Source organism: Rutidosis leptorrhynchoides, chromosome 6 (genome assembly GCF_046630445.1).
Source record: "Rutidosis leptorrhynchoides isolate AG116_Rl617_1_P2 chromosome 6, CSIRO_AGI_Rlap_v1, whole genome shotgun sequence".
Lineage (NCBI taxonomy): Eukaryota > Viridiplantae > Streptophyta > Magnoliopsida > Asterales > Asteraceae > Rutidosis > Rutidosis leptorrhynchoides.
The window spans coordinates 255,692,031-255,708,100 of record NC_092338.1 but is presented as its reverse complement, the minus strand read 5'-3'; the positions used below and the strand labels follow the sequence as shown (position 1 = coordinate 255,708,100).

General features: G+C 33.3%; 2 protein-coding genes across 3 annotated transcripts; both read left to right on the top strand.

Annotated features, from left to right (window-relative positions):
- The first annotated feature begins 1,979 nt into the window (after positions 1 to 1,979).
- LOC139854467 (cysteine-rich receptor-like protein kinase 15) lies at positions 1,980 to 15,579 on the top strand. The gene is made up of 8 exons (XM_071843770.1): positions 1,980 to 2,790; positions 4,666 to 4,857; positions 4,951 to 4,961; positions 13,219 to 13,329; positions 14,010 to 14,220; positions 14,394 to 14,631; positions 15,032 to 15,182; positions 15,271 to 15,579. The coding sequence occupies exons 1-8, from the start codon at positions 1,980 to 1,982 to the stop codon at positions 15,577 to 15,579; spliced, it is 2,034 nt and encodes a 677-aa protein (XP_071699871.1).
- On the top strand, positions 5,356 to 8,655 carry LOC139851617 (uncharacterized). Of its 2 annotated transcripts, XM_071840712.1 has the most exons (3): positions 5,356 to 5,762; positions 8,021 to 8,332; positions 8,422 to 8,655. In XM_071840712.1, exons 2-3 carry the CDS (start codon positions 8,053 to 8,055, stop codon positions 8,436 to 8,438), a joined length of 297 nt encoding a protein of 98 aa, XP_071696813.1. In that variant the 5' UTR covers positions 5,356 to 5,762; positions 8,021 to 8,052; the 3' UTR covers positions 8,439 to 8,655. The 2 variants fall into 2 exon arrangements, with proteins under 2 accessions (XP_071696813.1, XP_071696812.1); XM_071840711.1 differs by lacking the exon at positions 5,356 to 5,762 and having other exon boundaries at positions 7,953 to 8,332.
- Positions 15,580 to 16,070: the final 491 nt, after the last annotated feature.

Genomic DNA, 16,070 nt, shown 5'->3' with positions numbered 1-16,070 from the left:
ATAAATAATTAAATTCTTGTTATATAAATTATACCATAATTTATATACACATCAAATAATATTATTTAAGAAAACCTTTTTTCTTAAATCTCAAGTGTTGTGTAATTCAATCAACGATCCAATCGTTAAGATCAAAATACGATTAAGGTGTCGGTAAGCTTGTTATTGGGTATGACCCGACTTGGATCAAAACATATTAGCCACATTAATTTAATATGTCTCTCGGGCATACGAAATACCTTCAATAAGAACTAAATTAAGTATATACAACAACAAATACATTTTAACAACAACCACAACTAATATATATTACATATACGCACACAATTGATTCAGAAATAGAAATAACTTAAACGCACACTAAGTGTTTGACGAAATGTATGCAACAAGTGACGAATCAAATCAATGAAATCTTGATTGTACCCGATTGTTTGACATTGTGGGTGATGTGTCAATGTCCATTTTCTTGATCAACTACTTTACTAAATTGGATTTGACGAATTTTCGCTAAATCAACATGTTTAAATACGAATGTGGGCATTTTGGTGTGTGATTGCCTCTTAAAGGGGGGGGGGGGGGGGGGGGGGGGGGGGGTAAAAGAGGTTAATCACGGTTGTAGGCTGAAGTTTAACTATAATCTTGTGATTGACAAGCAAAAACAGTGATAAACCGAACGACTAGTGGTAAATCGCCTTTTGGTGCGTATGTAGATGGTGATTAGTGCATGTGAGTTTTAAAAATGAAATGATCGCCTTATGAAATGAGAAACACGCAACATGCTTTTGTCGATAGGTTAGTGCGTGTATCCTTACCACGTGCGTTTGCCTTAGTGTTCGATGTTCACGCATCAGACACCAAATATTAGGGGCTTATTACTTCAGAATGAGTATATTTTGATCAATTTCCCTTTTTTATATTTGGTATTTGTTACATGCACACATCTGCTATATCAATTGTGGTGATGGATTCATTCATCCATCGATGGAGTGATTTTAATATTATGTTCCTTTTTTTCGCTAAGAAGAATTAAATAAAATTGATAAATAATTAGTAAGTACTAATGTTGGTTCAAACTTCATGATCCACAAACTAAAAGCCAGACCATATGGCCGGGTTTTCACATAGACAAAGCCCATCTAATAATAGCCGAATCTTTAAGTTTGAGCCATGATCAATAATTCATTTCAACATCAATTATTCATTTAGGTGGCTTTGTAAAATTCACTCAAGTGAAAAGCTCTAATACAGTATTTTATTTTTATTTTTTTTAAGTGCTTACCTATGCTGCCGATACACATGTTTTGAAATAATAAATAGCTTGACTAGATATCCATGTACACTATATATTACGGAGTATTTATATATTATACTACTACATACACGTTATTGAACTATCTATTTATTTTGCAAATTACACTTTTCTTTTATTATTTCAATATTCTATTAATTTTTCTTTAAAGACAAACTCACACACTCACCTAATACCAACACGAATATATACAATACGAAATATCCTAAGCAAAATTTCGAACCTTCAACCTCAAGGTTGTAAGGGTGACTTGATACCGCCTAACCATTGACTCTTTAGTATTCTATCTCTTTTCATCACTCGATATCAAGTGTATAAATCAAGCCTATTTACTGTTCTATTCCAATTTCCACATTCCTTTGTTGATATATATAGTAAAAATCACGTGTCGTAAACATAGTTACATATCGCTAGTTGTTATTTTATTTCAAATATTATATTATCATTATCATTTTCTTTATAAGGCAGATATTTTTATAATATGATACACACAACACATTTTGAAAGTTAATTAATTTATTTTGCTATAGACTTTATCCTTTTAAAAAGAATTGTTTTAGAAATTTATGATATATCCTTGTTATTTCGTTATAATAGTTTAATTCAAAATAAATATATACTAACCACACCTTCTCACCTCATATAATTTTCACACAATTTCACTTTCCAAATGAGTTTCAAAACTCATTTTCTTTTTCTACTTCTCTTACTAATTCTATGCTTAACTTCAACTAGAGCCAACTACAACTCTTACCCTTTATTCCGGTGCCAGCTTAAAAACAACAATTTCACGGCAGATAGTCCCATCTACCGATCAAACATCGAAACCGCCCTTTCATCCGTTTCTTCCTCCGTCACCACACACTACGGTTTCAACACAACCACCGTTGGCGTCAGCCCAAACACGGTCACAGCCATAGCACTTTGTCGAGGTGACATCAGCTCCGAAACATGTAATCATTGTATTAATAACTCAATTGTTTTATTAAAACAAGTATGTAGTAACAAAATACAAGCACTAGTTTGGACTTCAAATTGTATGTTATCATATTCAAATCGTACTCATAACGATACAACTTTTTATAACCGTCCTTATGGTAAAATAGTGAGTTATGTAAACGCATCGAATATTGATGTTTTTAATGCGGCTTTGAGAGATTTATTTGGTAATTTAAGGACGAAAGCGAGTAGTGGTAACTTGCTACGAAAGTTTGCGATTGGAGATATTGTTTACGGGCAGGATTTGTTGAAGGTTTACGGACTAATGCAATGTGCACCGGATTTGTCTTCTTTTGATTGCAATTCATGTTTATCGGTGGTGTTTAGGGAAGCTCAAGGTTGTTGCAATGGGGATGTTGACGTGGCAGTTTATTTTCCTGCTTGTTTTTTAAGGTACTCGAATGTTTCATTTTATAATGATCCTCCCAAAATCTCATTACCAGCTTTCCCTCCATCTTCAACACAATCGACGGTAATTTTAGGTATGTTGTATGCTGAATGTATGACATTAATTAGTTCAACTTTTTTTTTCCCCATTATTAAGTTAAAAAGTGAAATACATATACATATATATACATATGTTGTTAGGACTTTCATAGTAATCGCTATTTTAGTATAAAAAAAAATTAAAAAATATATACATATAAATATACGTATTTAGTTTATATTAAAAATTTTTATTTTTATTTATGTTGACAAAAACGTTCTTGTCAATCTGCCGGATTAGGTCGATCAATAGTCTTTTTATATATCAATCAATATTTTACATAAACAAAAGCATCAATAATTTGAACACTTTTTCTTAGCTTTTGAATCCCACTCTAATTTTTATAGTATTATATCTAGTAGTTAATTATTGGTCATCCTTTCAAGGCATTCGTTTTCACATTCTTTAGTTCAATAATTCTTATAGTATTACATTTGAAAGATGATGAATCTATGATGATGAATGGATGAAGATGAAAATGTTTTGTCTAAGAGGGACTAATAAAATTAAAGTTTATAAATATGAAAGACTAATGATGTCAATGTTTAAAAGTAAAATTGAGGTGACCTGAAAAGTAATATGTTATAATAGGTTAAATACATACAATATAACAATTTAAAAAGTTAAATACATACAATAGGAGATTTGAAAGTTAGATGCATATAATAGGAATTTAGTGAAAGTTCAATGTATTTTCAAACAATTTTTACGGATAAAAGAGGTAAATATTTTATTAAATAATTAGTGAATATTGAATGCGCGCTAATATTTAAGATAATTTTTATTTAATTAATTAATTTTTAACGTGTTTGTATAGGGAACACATTAGCAAAACGAATGAACATTAGCGAAACGAATGGTTTTAGTTTCAAATGAGTATGCAATAATTTGAAGTATCTGCAATGTTAATATCTCACATATTATAGAGTGATACGGTTTGGGAACATATCAATGTTAAGAAGTGATTAATTTTGCCACAAGTCAAACTGTATTAGATGGTCAGCAGAAGTACGCTAGTATATATATGTGGTTACATAATTTGCAATAAGTTCCTTGTTTGTACCTTCATTACTTATATCATACGATACTACGTAGTACTTGTTTTGTCTTTGTATAATATGGTCTATTCAAGTTGAGGCACTGATAAATAATAGACAAAATTACAAAGACAGTCCCTATAGTTTATGTCAAATTACAGGTTCAGTCTCTAACTTTTGATTTGGTGGTGATGCACTGATGCTCAACAATTATAATTGTTAATCCACTGTTGATTTGTTATTTATATATTTACAAAGATTGTGGGGTTGGTTGACAAAAAACTATTTTAAAGAGAAATAACCACACTCCCCACCACGAAAATATATAATTTTCATGACTTATAAACCTACTACTTTATAGTTGGAAAGCTAGCACAATATCGTTAGACCATTAGTTCTTTACTTCTTTTAGTAAGTTGTCAAAAACTCTGAATGTTACTAATGTCTCAAAATAAAAATTAGTTGCCCTAAGTTAAGTGCTTGCTTATTGATATTAATTATGCTCAGTAGAAGGGCTTTCTCCCTTTGATGCCTTGGCAAGACTATTCTCTACCGGTTAAGCTATTTCTGCCAGCTACGGTTATAGAAGAATAGCCAAATATAATTAAACTCACTAATTTATCATTGTTCATTATTTTAAATAGTTATTGTAGTTATTTTTAAATAATTTCAATCAAAAATTATATTCAACTTACTTTGAACATATAAGTGCAAGAATGTCATCTATCAAACCTACATCAAATCCAACCAAAATTTCTATGGACACTTTTTTGAGACCGACAGAAGTATAGTTATATATTACAATAATTGAACTTTTGAGTCCCTGTGTGCAGGAGGAAAACATAAGTCGTCAAAAATAATTTATGTGGTTGTTCCTGTCGTATGCGTTTCTGTCGGGCTACTACTCAGTATTGGCTTATGCTTTCTTGTTAATAAAACAAAGAGAGTGAAAAATGCTACCAAGAATGCAATTTCAACACTACTAATGAGCGAGCAGAGCTACAAACTAGCACAAATTGGGTCAGGTATAGAACTACAAGAAAGTAGCTTGTGGTCGGTTTTATTTAATTACCTTTATTCAAAAATGTTATTTAATAAATCGTGTTCTTGTTTTGTAGTTGAAATGGACATTGTGTATGATTAATGTGCAAGGTACAACATATAATTATATGGCTAAATTCGTTTGAGCCTTCGGGGTCACACACATATACACCTAGACGTCAAATGCAATATATATATATATATATATATATATATATATATATATATATATATATATATATATATATATATATATATATATATATATATATATATATATATATATATATATATATATATATATATATATATATATATATATTAATCAAGTAATGGAACAAACTAATACACTTAGTTTGAGTTAATTAGTTTACTGAATAATTAACTAATTATTAATAATGAGGATTTTGAAATCTGATTTTAAAAAGTTATATGTATACTATATTTAGTTTAGTGGAGGAAATCATTCCCACGTATCAAGTATATTATTATATCTTTGGTATGTGGTTTTACAACTCGAAAGAGCAGAACACAAAAGTGAGTTTGATTAAAAATAAAATAAAATTTCCACCACATATTGTTTCCACTACATAGTGCTAACTTGGTTCTTTAAGTTATATAAGACAACCAAACTTGGTTGAGAGTTTAGCAGTTGATAGGAATAAGAGTCAGAAAATTTTGGTGAAATCTCAAACTAAGAAAACCAAAACGAAACGTATACATATCATTGTCTATTGTTTTATTATAATAATTTGATTATTATAATAAGTTACTTGGGTTTGGACTAGCATCCATTGACGGTCGTTTGAAGTGTAGTGTGGACTATCCAAAGTGACGATCATACTTTTGATCGTAAGTTTCTCTCCTACAATCCGTTTCTTCAGGAAAGGTATATCGTTTACTCACTTTGTGAATTTATATATTTTGACAATTATTAGTGGTGTAATTGGATCTTGTTGGAACTGTCAATCGTGTGTATGTTTTGTAATAATAAGTTTATTTTATCGTTCCGCTGCGTTAATTTGATTTGAAAGTACACACGGTTTTCCATCAGTGGTATCCGAGCCGCTTTTACACCATTTTAATTGTCACGTGATTTTCTCAGATCTAGTTTTGTGAGATGGTAAAAAGTAAAAACTTTTTTTTACAATTTCAACATGCTTGTTTTAAATTAAATCTCATGACGCACAAATAAGATCTGAAAAATATCACTGTTATAAATTTTGAATTTATTTATTATGGCTTGAATAATTGTTGTTTATTTCATTCCATGGTTGTACACATGCATTGTAACCATAGACAAGCCATATGTAGTTTTTAATAATGTAGTTATTAGAATTGTGATTGCACACATAGCCCATAATGCCCCGGCCTATGTATGATTGTTGTGATTGTTGATTACAGCAATATTGTGTCATGTTGATTATTTGTATTATAAGGCCATTTTGAAGCCAAAATTGTATTATATTTATTTTCCATTTTCATAGTATTGTATTTAAGTTTATTTCAATTTGTAAAAGTACTAGTTTAGTTGTATTTTCAAATTTAAATAAATGTAACAAGATGAAGATTGAAGATAAAATACAACATGCTTTTGGCTTAGAAGATGGCGTTTGTCAAGTTTTCACTTGATTCTTGAATCAAGTGGGAGCTACGATATTACCCTTAGTTTGACCTCTTGATCCCATGTCGGCTCATGGGATCAAGCATAGGATTTTTGGGCTAGGCTATGTGTGTGTGATGCATGGTATGGTTGTGTTTTATTTTTACGCATTTATATTTAATTGTTGATTATAATATATGCTAAATGTTTTTTGATGAAAACATCAAATAAAACTAGTAACGAGTTTCAAAGGTTAAAATTGATGATTTTAAAAAGTTAAACTCTAAGGAGTTTAAAGTTAAATATTTTTTGAAACTCAAATAATATATATGAGCAACATCTTTTAAAAATGTTTTAAAATGATACACAGTGTGTATTTGTTATTTTTTTTTATATAAAATAAAATAACAAACTTGACGCATAAACACGATCGACATATATAAAATTGGTTAAAATATTTTTTTTAACAAATTGTAGCGGATCTTGTGTGCATGCATTATTCGTTAACACAAACATTTTTAAAATACCCGTCAAATTTAAGTCATGCCATCCAATGAGCTTGCAAACACTCCTCGTTATTTTTTGATTACGGTGAGACCTAATCGAATTATAGCCATGAGGTGAATTTTCAGTTACGAGTGAGACTAGGCTGAATTTCCACTGTTTCCAAATTGGACGACTTAATCGTATTCACGGTGAGACCTGAGATCGAGGCAAGGATGGGACAAACATGCCATTAGATAATAGTGGTTTGTTAGACTACACATATCTCAGGGTCCCATAAAGATCTAAGAGTTGCATCTGTGATGCAATTGGTACTCGCTACCTACCAGTAGACTCTATAACTGCTAGCTGATCAACAGATGTAGTTATGGAACCTCTATGTGGATCTTAGGCTTTCGTAAATTAATTGTTTTTAAATATATTAAAACTTGGGTAATTAATTTATTAAAGTACAATATCGAAAATACTAAAATTGAATCTTGTTCTCTTGTAGATGTCAAATAATCAAAACGTAAACCAAATCAACCTCCGTTCTTTGTTGGAGAAGGAGAAACTTAATGGTTCAAACTTTCTCGATTGGCACCGCAACCTGAGAATTGTTCTCAAATTTGAAGGGAAGTTGAACAAAATTGAAGAACCCTTACCCGAAGCTCCTCCTGAGACAGCTACTGCTCCTCAAAAGAATGCTTATCAGAAGTTGTTTGATGAGCAAGAGAAGATAGCTTTAATCATGCTTGCTAGTATGACTTCTGACCTCCAAAAGGAAATGGAAGATCGTACAGCATATGATATGATGACTGAGCTGAAAAATATGTTTCAGAAACAGGCTAGTCAAGAGTTATATGAAACTTATAAGCTTCTTCAAACATGCAAAATGGAGGAGGGTCAATCAGTGAGTTCTCATGTCTTAAAAATGAAAAGCTACATTGACCGATTGGAAAAACTTGGAACTACCTTGCCGCCTAACTTGGCCGTGAACACGATTTTGGTTTCACTACCAAAATCGTATCACCAATTTGTGATGAATTACAATATGCAAGGTTGGGAGAAATCTCTGGCAGAGGTGCACTCGATGCTCAAAACTGCTGAACAGGATATTCCATATAAGGTTTCCAATCCAGGTGTCCTTATGATTAGGGAAGGTAGAGTGAGAAAGAATAAGCCAAAAACTTGGGGAAAAGGAAAAGGCAAGTCAATTGCTAAGAAAAAGATTCCACCACCTCCCAAGAAAGAAAACCCAGCGAAAGACGCCGAATGTTTCCACTGTGGAAAAGTTGGCCACTGGAGGAGGAACTGTCCTTCCTACCTATCTGAGTTGAGAAAAGGCAAAGCTGGCCAGACTAGCAAATCAGGTATATTTCATATACAGTTATATACTTTTTCTAGTGATTCCTGGATTTTTGATACTGGTTGTGGTACTCACATCTGTAACAATATGCAGGGAATGAGAAGAAGTAAGAGACTGAAGAACAACACACTAGACTTAAGAGTGGGCAATGGGGCTCGAGCTGCAGTCGAAGCTATTGGCACCTATGAGCTTACTCTACCTAGTGGTCTTATTGTTTTGTTGGAACAATGTCATTATGCTCCTAGTATTACGAGCAATGTAATTTCAGTTTCTCTTTTGAAAAATGTTGGTTTTGAACTTACATTTATGCACTTTGGTATTTCAGTTTCTAAGAATAATGTATTTTATTTTAATGCTATTTCACGTGATGGTATTTTTGAAATTGATATGCATGGTGTAATTTCAAATAATAATTCTGTATATACATGTACTGCCAAACGAGTCAAGAAAGACTTGAATAATACCTATCTATGGCATTGTCGTCTTGGTCATATAAACAAACAACGCATTTCAAAACTCCAATCTGATGGGATTTTGGAATCAACTGGCTCTGAGTCATTTGATGTATGCGAGTCATGTTTATGTGGAAAGATGACAAAGGCTCCTTTCTCCGGTTTAGGTGAAAGAGCTAAAGATCTTTTAGGACTAATACATACTGATGTATGTGGCCCTTTTAGAACTATGTCTAGAAATGGTGAAACATACTTCGTTACATTTACTGATGATTATAGTAGATATGGTTATGTTTACTTGCTGAAACATAAACATGAAGTTTTTGAAACGTTCAAAATCTTCCAAAATGAAGTAGAGAATCAACTTGGAAAGACCATTAAAGCCCTTCGTTCTGATCGGGGAGGGGAATATATGAGTCAAGAGTTTTTGGACCACCTGAAGAATTGTGGGATTGTCTCACAATTCACTCCACCTTATACACCACAGCACAATGGTGTGTCGGAGCGGAGGAATCGAACTTTACTTGATATGGTTCGATCTATGATGAGTCTAACTACTCTACCGATGTCTTTTTGGGGTTATGCATTAGAGTCTGCTGCACGCATACTCAATATGGTTCCAACCAAGAAGGTAGATAAGACACCATATGAGTTATGGCATGGAAAGAGTCCTAAGTTGTCTTATTTAAAAGTCTGGGGTTGTGAAGCGTATGTGAAACGTGACACTTCAAACAAGTTAGAACCCAGAGGTATCAAATGTCACTTTGTGGGATACCCAAAGGAAACAATGGGTTACTACTTTTACTACCAAGCTGAAAACAAAGTGTTTACTGCTCGGTTTGCTGAATTCTTTGAAAGAGATCTTCTCTTACAAGAAGTCAGTGGGAGTGAAGTAGATCTTGAAGAAATTCAAGAATCACAAGGTAACATACCTTTTGAAGGCACTAGTTATCCACACGTTGAAGCTGAGCACATTGTTGATGAGCCAGAACGTGTTGCACCTATAATTCGTAGATCTAGTAGAACTCCTCATCGACCTGAGAAGTTAAATCTTCTGATTAATTCAGATGAATCTCATCTAGGGGATTATGATGAACCCTCTAGCTACCGTGAGGCCATATCAGGTTTAGAATCTGAAAAATGGGGAGATGCTATGAATACAGAGATGCAGTCCATGAAAGAAAATCAAGTATGGGACTTGATTGATCTTCCACCCAATTGTAAACCAGTTGGGTGTAAATGGGTCTACAAGAAGAAGGCTGACATGGACGGTAATGTAAACACTTTTAAGGCTCGATTGGTGGCAAAAGGTTATACTCAAACTCAAGGAATTGATTATGAGGAAACTTATTCACCAGTCGCGAGCATTAAGTCAATTAGGATACTTATTGCCATAGCAGCTTTTCATAATTATGAAATATGGCAAATGGATGTGAAAACCGCTTTCCTAAATGGCGACCTAAGTGAGGACGTATATATGGTTCAGCCGGAAGGGTTTGTAAATCCAAAGCATCCTAATAAAGTATGCAAGCTTCTAAAATCCATTTATGGATTAAAGCAAGCATCCAGGAGCTGGAATCTTAAGTTTGATCAGAAAATCAAAGAGTTTGGTTTTTCTCAAAACCAAGATGAGCCCTGTGTTTACATTAGAGCTAGTGGGAGCAAAGTTGTCTTCTTGATCTTGTATGTTGATGACATACTACTTATTGGAAATGACATTCCAACTTTGCAAGATGTCAAATCTTGGCTTGGAAAATGTTTTGCCATGAAAGATCTTGGAGAAGCTAAGTATATTTTAGGAATCAGGATCTATAGAAATAGATCCAAAAGGCTTATTGGTTTGAGTCAAAGTACATACATTGACAAAATCTTACGAAGATTTAACATGCAAAACTCCAAGCGCGGAGCATTGCCCATGCAAAAAGGCATAACCTTGAGCAAGTCTCAAAGTCCTATCACACCTGATGAGATAAGACGAATGAAATGTGTTCCTTATGCTTCGGCTATAGGATCCATTATGTATGCTATGTTATGTACTAGACCTGATGTCTCGTTAGCTTTGAGTTTGACGAGTCGTTATCAACAGAATCCAGGTGAAGAACATTGGATTGCTGTTAAGAGCATTCTTAAGTATTTGCGGAGAACTAAAGATATGTTCTTGGTTTACGGTGGTTTGGAAGAAGAGTTGAGTATTAGATGTTATACAGATGCTAGCTTCCAAACTGATCGAGATGATTCCCGATCCCAGTCAGGGTATGTCTTTGTCATGAATGGCGGGGCAGTTGATTGGAGAAGCTCAAAGCAGACCACAGTTGCACAGTCTACAACGGAAGCAGAATACATTGCTGCCTCAGAAGCTGCTCAAGAAGCTGTCTGGATTAGGAAGTTTATTGCTGAACTCGGAGTAGTTCCCAGCATTGAATCCCCTATGGAAATGTACTGTGATAATTCAAGTGCTATTATACTTGCGAAAGAATCACGTGTACGTAAAGGTAGCAGACACATTCTTCGAAAGTTTGACTACATTCAAGAAGTCGTTGAGAGGAATGATATTAGTATTCTTAAGGTTCATACAGATGATAATGTGGCTGACCCGTTCACGAAACCCATGACACACAACAAGCATGATGATCATGCTAGTAGTATTGGACTTCGTTATGCTGCTGATCTTTTTAATTTGTAATTTAGTATTTGGATATTTTTGGAACATTAAACAGTTTTATCATAATGAATTGATATATTGATGTTATGATCATTTTCATTTATATCACTATGTTCTATATTAGCATGTTTAATCCATGAGTAATTGTTGATTATTCAAAATCTCCATAATCGATCATGTTATGGGAATAACATGAATTAAGATTAATATGAAGTTTTGGTTTATATTTATTGATGATAAATAGTTAACTTGCAGAGACCAAATTCATATGTATTCATTGATGATGAATATTGGAATGACCCAACCGAGATATCACTACATGGATCGTTGTCAGTAGTGAATCTTTTAGTGATTATGTCTTTATGTCCTTAGACTTGAGATGCACGCCGGTTTCGATGTGTGGAATATTGTACTTTGATATGGTTAAATGCTGTCCTGAATAAGACGGTAATAAAGGCTATTATTGGGTATAATGCAAAGCTCGTTAGAGACACGTGTATGCAATATAGGATTTGTTCCTCCAAAATGTTTGGAGTTAGATACTTTTGAGCTCCTCGATGAATGAATAAGATATTTGTGTGGCCGCACCCAGATGTAATTAAGATGATACTTAATTAATTTGGTGATCTAATTCAGTTCTAAGATCGAGAAATAAAATTGTTAAACAAACGAGAATGACGAATGATCCATATCTCAAGTTTAACTAAAGTATCTGAAACAAAAGGACGAATGACATTTAACACTTACCATAAGCAGTTCCGAGAAACTACCCTCACGTGAATTTAGGGACAATGGCCTGTTGCTAGACGGTATCCATTGTTAGTATAGTTACTTGGTGTTGTACCATGCACAAGTGGGAGTCTGTAGGATTAATGTGCAAGGTACAACATATAATTATATGGCTAAATTCGTTTGAGCCTTCGGGGTCACACACATATACACCTAGACGTCAAATGCAATATATATATATATATATATATATATATATATATATATATATATATATATATATATATATATATATATATATATATATATATATATATATCAAGTAATGGAACAAACTAATACACTTAGTTTGAGTTAATTAGTTTACTGAATAATTAACTAATTATTAATAATGAGGATTTTGAAATCTGATTTTAAAAAGTTATATGTATACTATATTTAGTTTAGTGGAGGAAATCATTCCCACGTATCAAGTATATTATTATATCTTTGGTATGTGGTTTTACAACTCGAAAGAGCAGAACACAAAAGTGAGTTTGATTAAAAATAAAATAAAATTTCCACCACATATTGTTTCCACTACATAGTGCTAACTTGGTTCTTTAAGTTATATAAGACAACCAAACTTGGTTGAGAGTTTAGCAGTTGATAGGAATAAGAGTCAGAAAATTTTGGTGAAATCTCAAACTAAGAAAACCAAAACGAAACGTATACATATCATTGTCTATTGTTTTATTATAATAATTTGATTATTATAATAAGTTACTTGGGTTTGGACTAGCATCCATTGACGGTCGTTTGAAGTGTAGTGTGGACTATCCAAAGTGACGATCATACTTTTGATCGTAAGTTTCTCTCCTACAATCCGTTTCTTCAGGAAAGGTATATCGTTTACTCACTTTGTGAATTTATATATTTTGACAATTATTAGTGGTGTAATTGGATCTTGTTGGAACTGTCAATCGTGTGTATGTTTTGTAATAATAAGTTTATTTTATCGTTCCGCTGCGTTAATTTGATTTGAAAGTACACACGGTTTTCCATCACATTGGTAGCATAGGATCTTTACAGTTTGATTTGGACACTATTGAAGAAGCCACAAAAAATTTCTGTATAGAAAACAAGATTGGTGAAGGAGGGTTTGGTCCAGTTTATAAGGTATGAAGCAGATCATATATGTTAGACATATTAGTTAGGCCCAAGTTTTAGACATATTAGATGTAGTTTAAGGTTCTTGTACTCTATAAATCTCGTCTACTATTATCAATAATATCCACTGAGGTTTCATTATCTAACATGGTATTAGAGCGGGTTTCCAATCCCGAGATCTAGTCGGCAGTCACGTGCCGCTGACTCTTTACAGCCCGTCATATCGTTCTATCCTTTATCTTAGGAGAAGTCGTCAAAGAGAAGATAAAGGATAGAATGATATGACGGGTGGTAAAGAGTCAGCGGCACGTGACGGCCGACTATGTCTTGGGATTGGAAACCCTCTCTGATACCATGTAAGTTAATGATATTATTGATAATCGTAGACAGTATTTATAGAGTACAAGAACCCTAAACTACATCTAAAACCTAATGGACTCAAGCCCACATATTGGACTTGGGCCTAACTAATATGTCTAACAATATATTCTTGAACATTCTGTTATGAATAGCAATGGTATGAGGGGTTGAAATGATATTCGTGAAATTTATACTCACTCAATCTTATTTATATTATGAGAAGATGTGTCAAATTATTTGTCCCATGTCCATGAATCTAATATGTAAGGTTGTAAACATAGAATGGAAATAAAGACCTAGCTTGATAACAAATATCACATATTTTGTAGGGTGTTCTTGCCAGTGGGATGGAAATCGCAGTGAAAAGACTATCAAAATCATCTGGACAAGGATCACATGAGTTTGTAAATGAAGTCATTTTGATGGCAAAACTCCAACATCGAAATCTTGTAAGGCTTATAGGGTTTTGTTGTGAAGACGACGAAAAATTACTCATCTATGATTACATATCCAACAAAAGTCTTGACTACTTTCTCTTCGGTACGTAAGTCTATATATGTACGTACCGCCTAGCTAGCTTCAAGTTATTTTCCAAGTAAAATTAGATTCAACGTACAAACACTTGATGTTTACTTGAAACAAAAGGTCATGTTTTTCTAAGACTTAAGGTAAAGTATTTAAGTAATTTTTTATTTTTTTTTTAACGAATGCAGATCCAAACAGAAATGGGCACTTAGATTGGTCAAAACGCTACAAAATCATAGAAGGGACTACAAGAGGAATGCTTTATTTGCATCAAGATTCATGTCTTAGAATCATTCATCGTGATCTAAAAGTTAGCAATATCTTGCTTGATATGGAGATGAATGCTAAAATATCCGATTTTGGTCTTGCGAGGATCTTTGGAATGGATCAAACTCAAGCCAACACCAAACGAATTGTTGGAACATAGTAAGTTTTTAAATCCTATCTTGTTTAGAAACATGTATAGACAGACATACATTCCCAAAAGGATTTTGACGATATATATATATAGTAGTGCACTAGTGCATTTTCAGAGCATATTCAATGTTTCTGTTATTAAATTGGCAATAAACTCAGTGCTGATAGAATCATAGAAACGTAGCAGTATAACAGTGTAACAGAGGATCATATATGCCATAAAAAAGTGTTTTTATTCATTTATTTCATTTAGGGTGGATATATATGGCCCTTAAACATGCATCATATGAATATAGAATATACTCATATTTATGCAATACAAAGGATGTTAGCGATTAGCATAATCAAAGATTATTTACCGTTGATAATATTCATATTTCTACTAACTAAAATGTGATTTGATTTGCAGTGGTTACATGTCCCCTGAGTATGCGGTGCATGGACATTTTTCTGAAAAGTCAGATGTGTTTGCTTTTGGCGTCGTTGTTCTTGAGATCATCACAGGGAAGAAAAGTTCAAGTTTTTTTGATCAAGATGACCGTGATGACCTTCCACACTTTGTAAGTATTTTATCCCAATCACACTTCTTTCTTGCCCTACTTTTCCTTCTAATCAAATCCTGATTTATTCATTTGTTCATTATTGAAGGCTTGGAAGAAATGGACAGAAGGAACAACAACGGAGCTTGTGGATCCAACAATGGTGGAAACTTGTCCAAAAGATGAAGTAATGAGATGCATCAACATTGGGTTGCTATGTGTGCAAGAAGATGTGAATGCAAGGCCATCTATGGCTTCTGTTTTAAACATGCTCAACAATTACTCTATCACTATAGTCCCATCTCCCAAAAGACCTCCACATTACCTTTTTAGAAGACCCGACTCGTATTTTTCGGCTGGCAATTTTGTTCCTGGGTCGAAAGATGAATCGTTAATCACTGAAATACATCCACGATAATGAACACATGAGTTGCGTACCCAGTTTCGTATCTTGTTAATGTATATACCATTCTTTAGTTGAAGAAAAAAAAAAAAAAAAAAAACTAGTCTGTTCAGATAATTTTTTGAATCCTTCAAGGGTAATAATAAGAGTAATAACCGTTGGAAATTTAGTGTAATTGAGGGATTTAGTCTACACTTGTAAATGGGTTAGGAGGTACGGAGTGTACACCCATTAAGTGATAGATTACCCAGACCCAAGTGGTTTTCCTTTAGTCACTATAATGACTTAGTCAGCTCGAAATTTGACTAAGTGTTTTCGTGCTTAGTCTTCTTAGTAAGCACGAGTTGTGGTGCTTAGTCTTCTTAGTAAGCACGAAATATTTTCGTGCTAGGTATTCTTAGTCAGCACGAGATTTGACTAAGTGTTCTCGTGCTATGTCTTCTTAGTCAGCACGAGATTTGACTAAGTGTTCTCATGCTATACATGAAGAGGCAGCACGACATTTT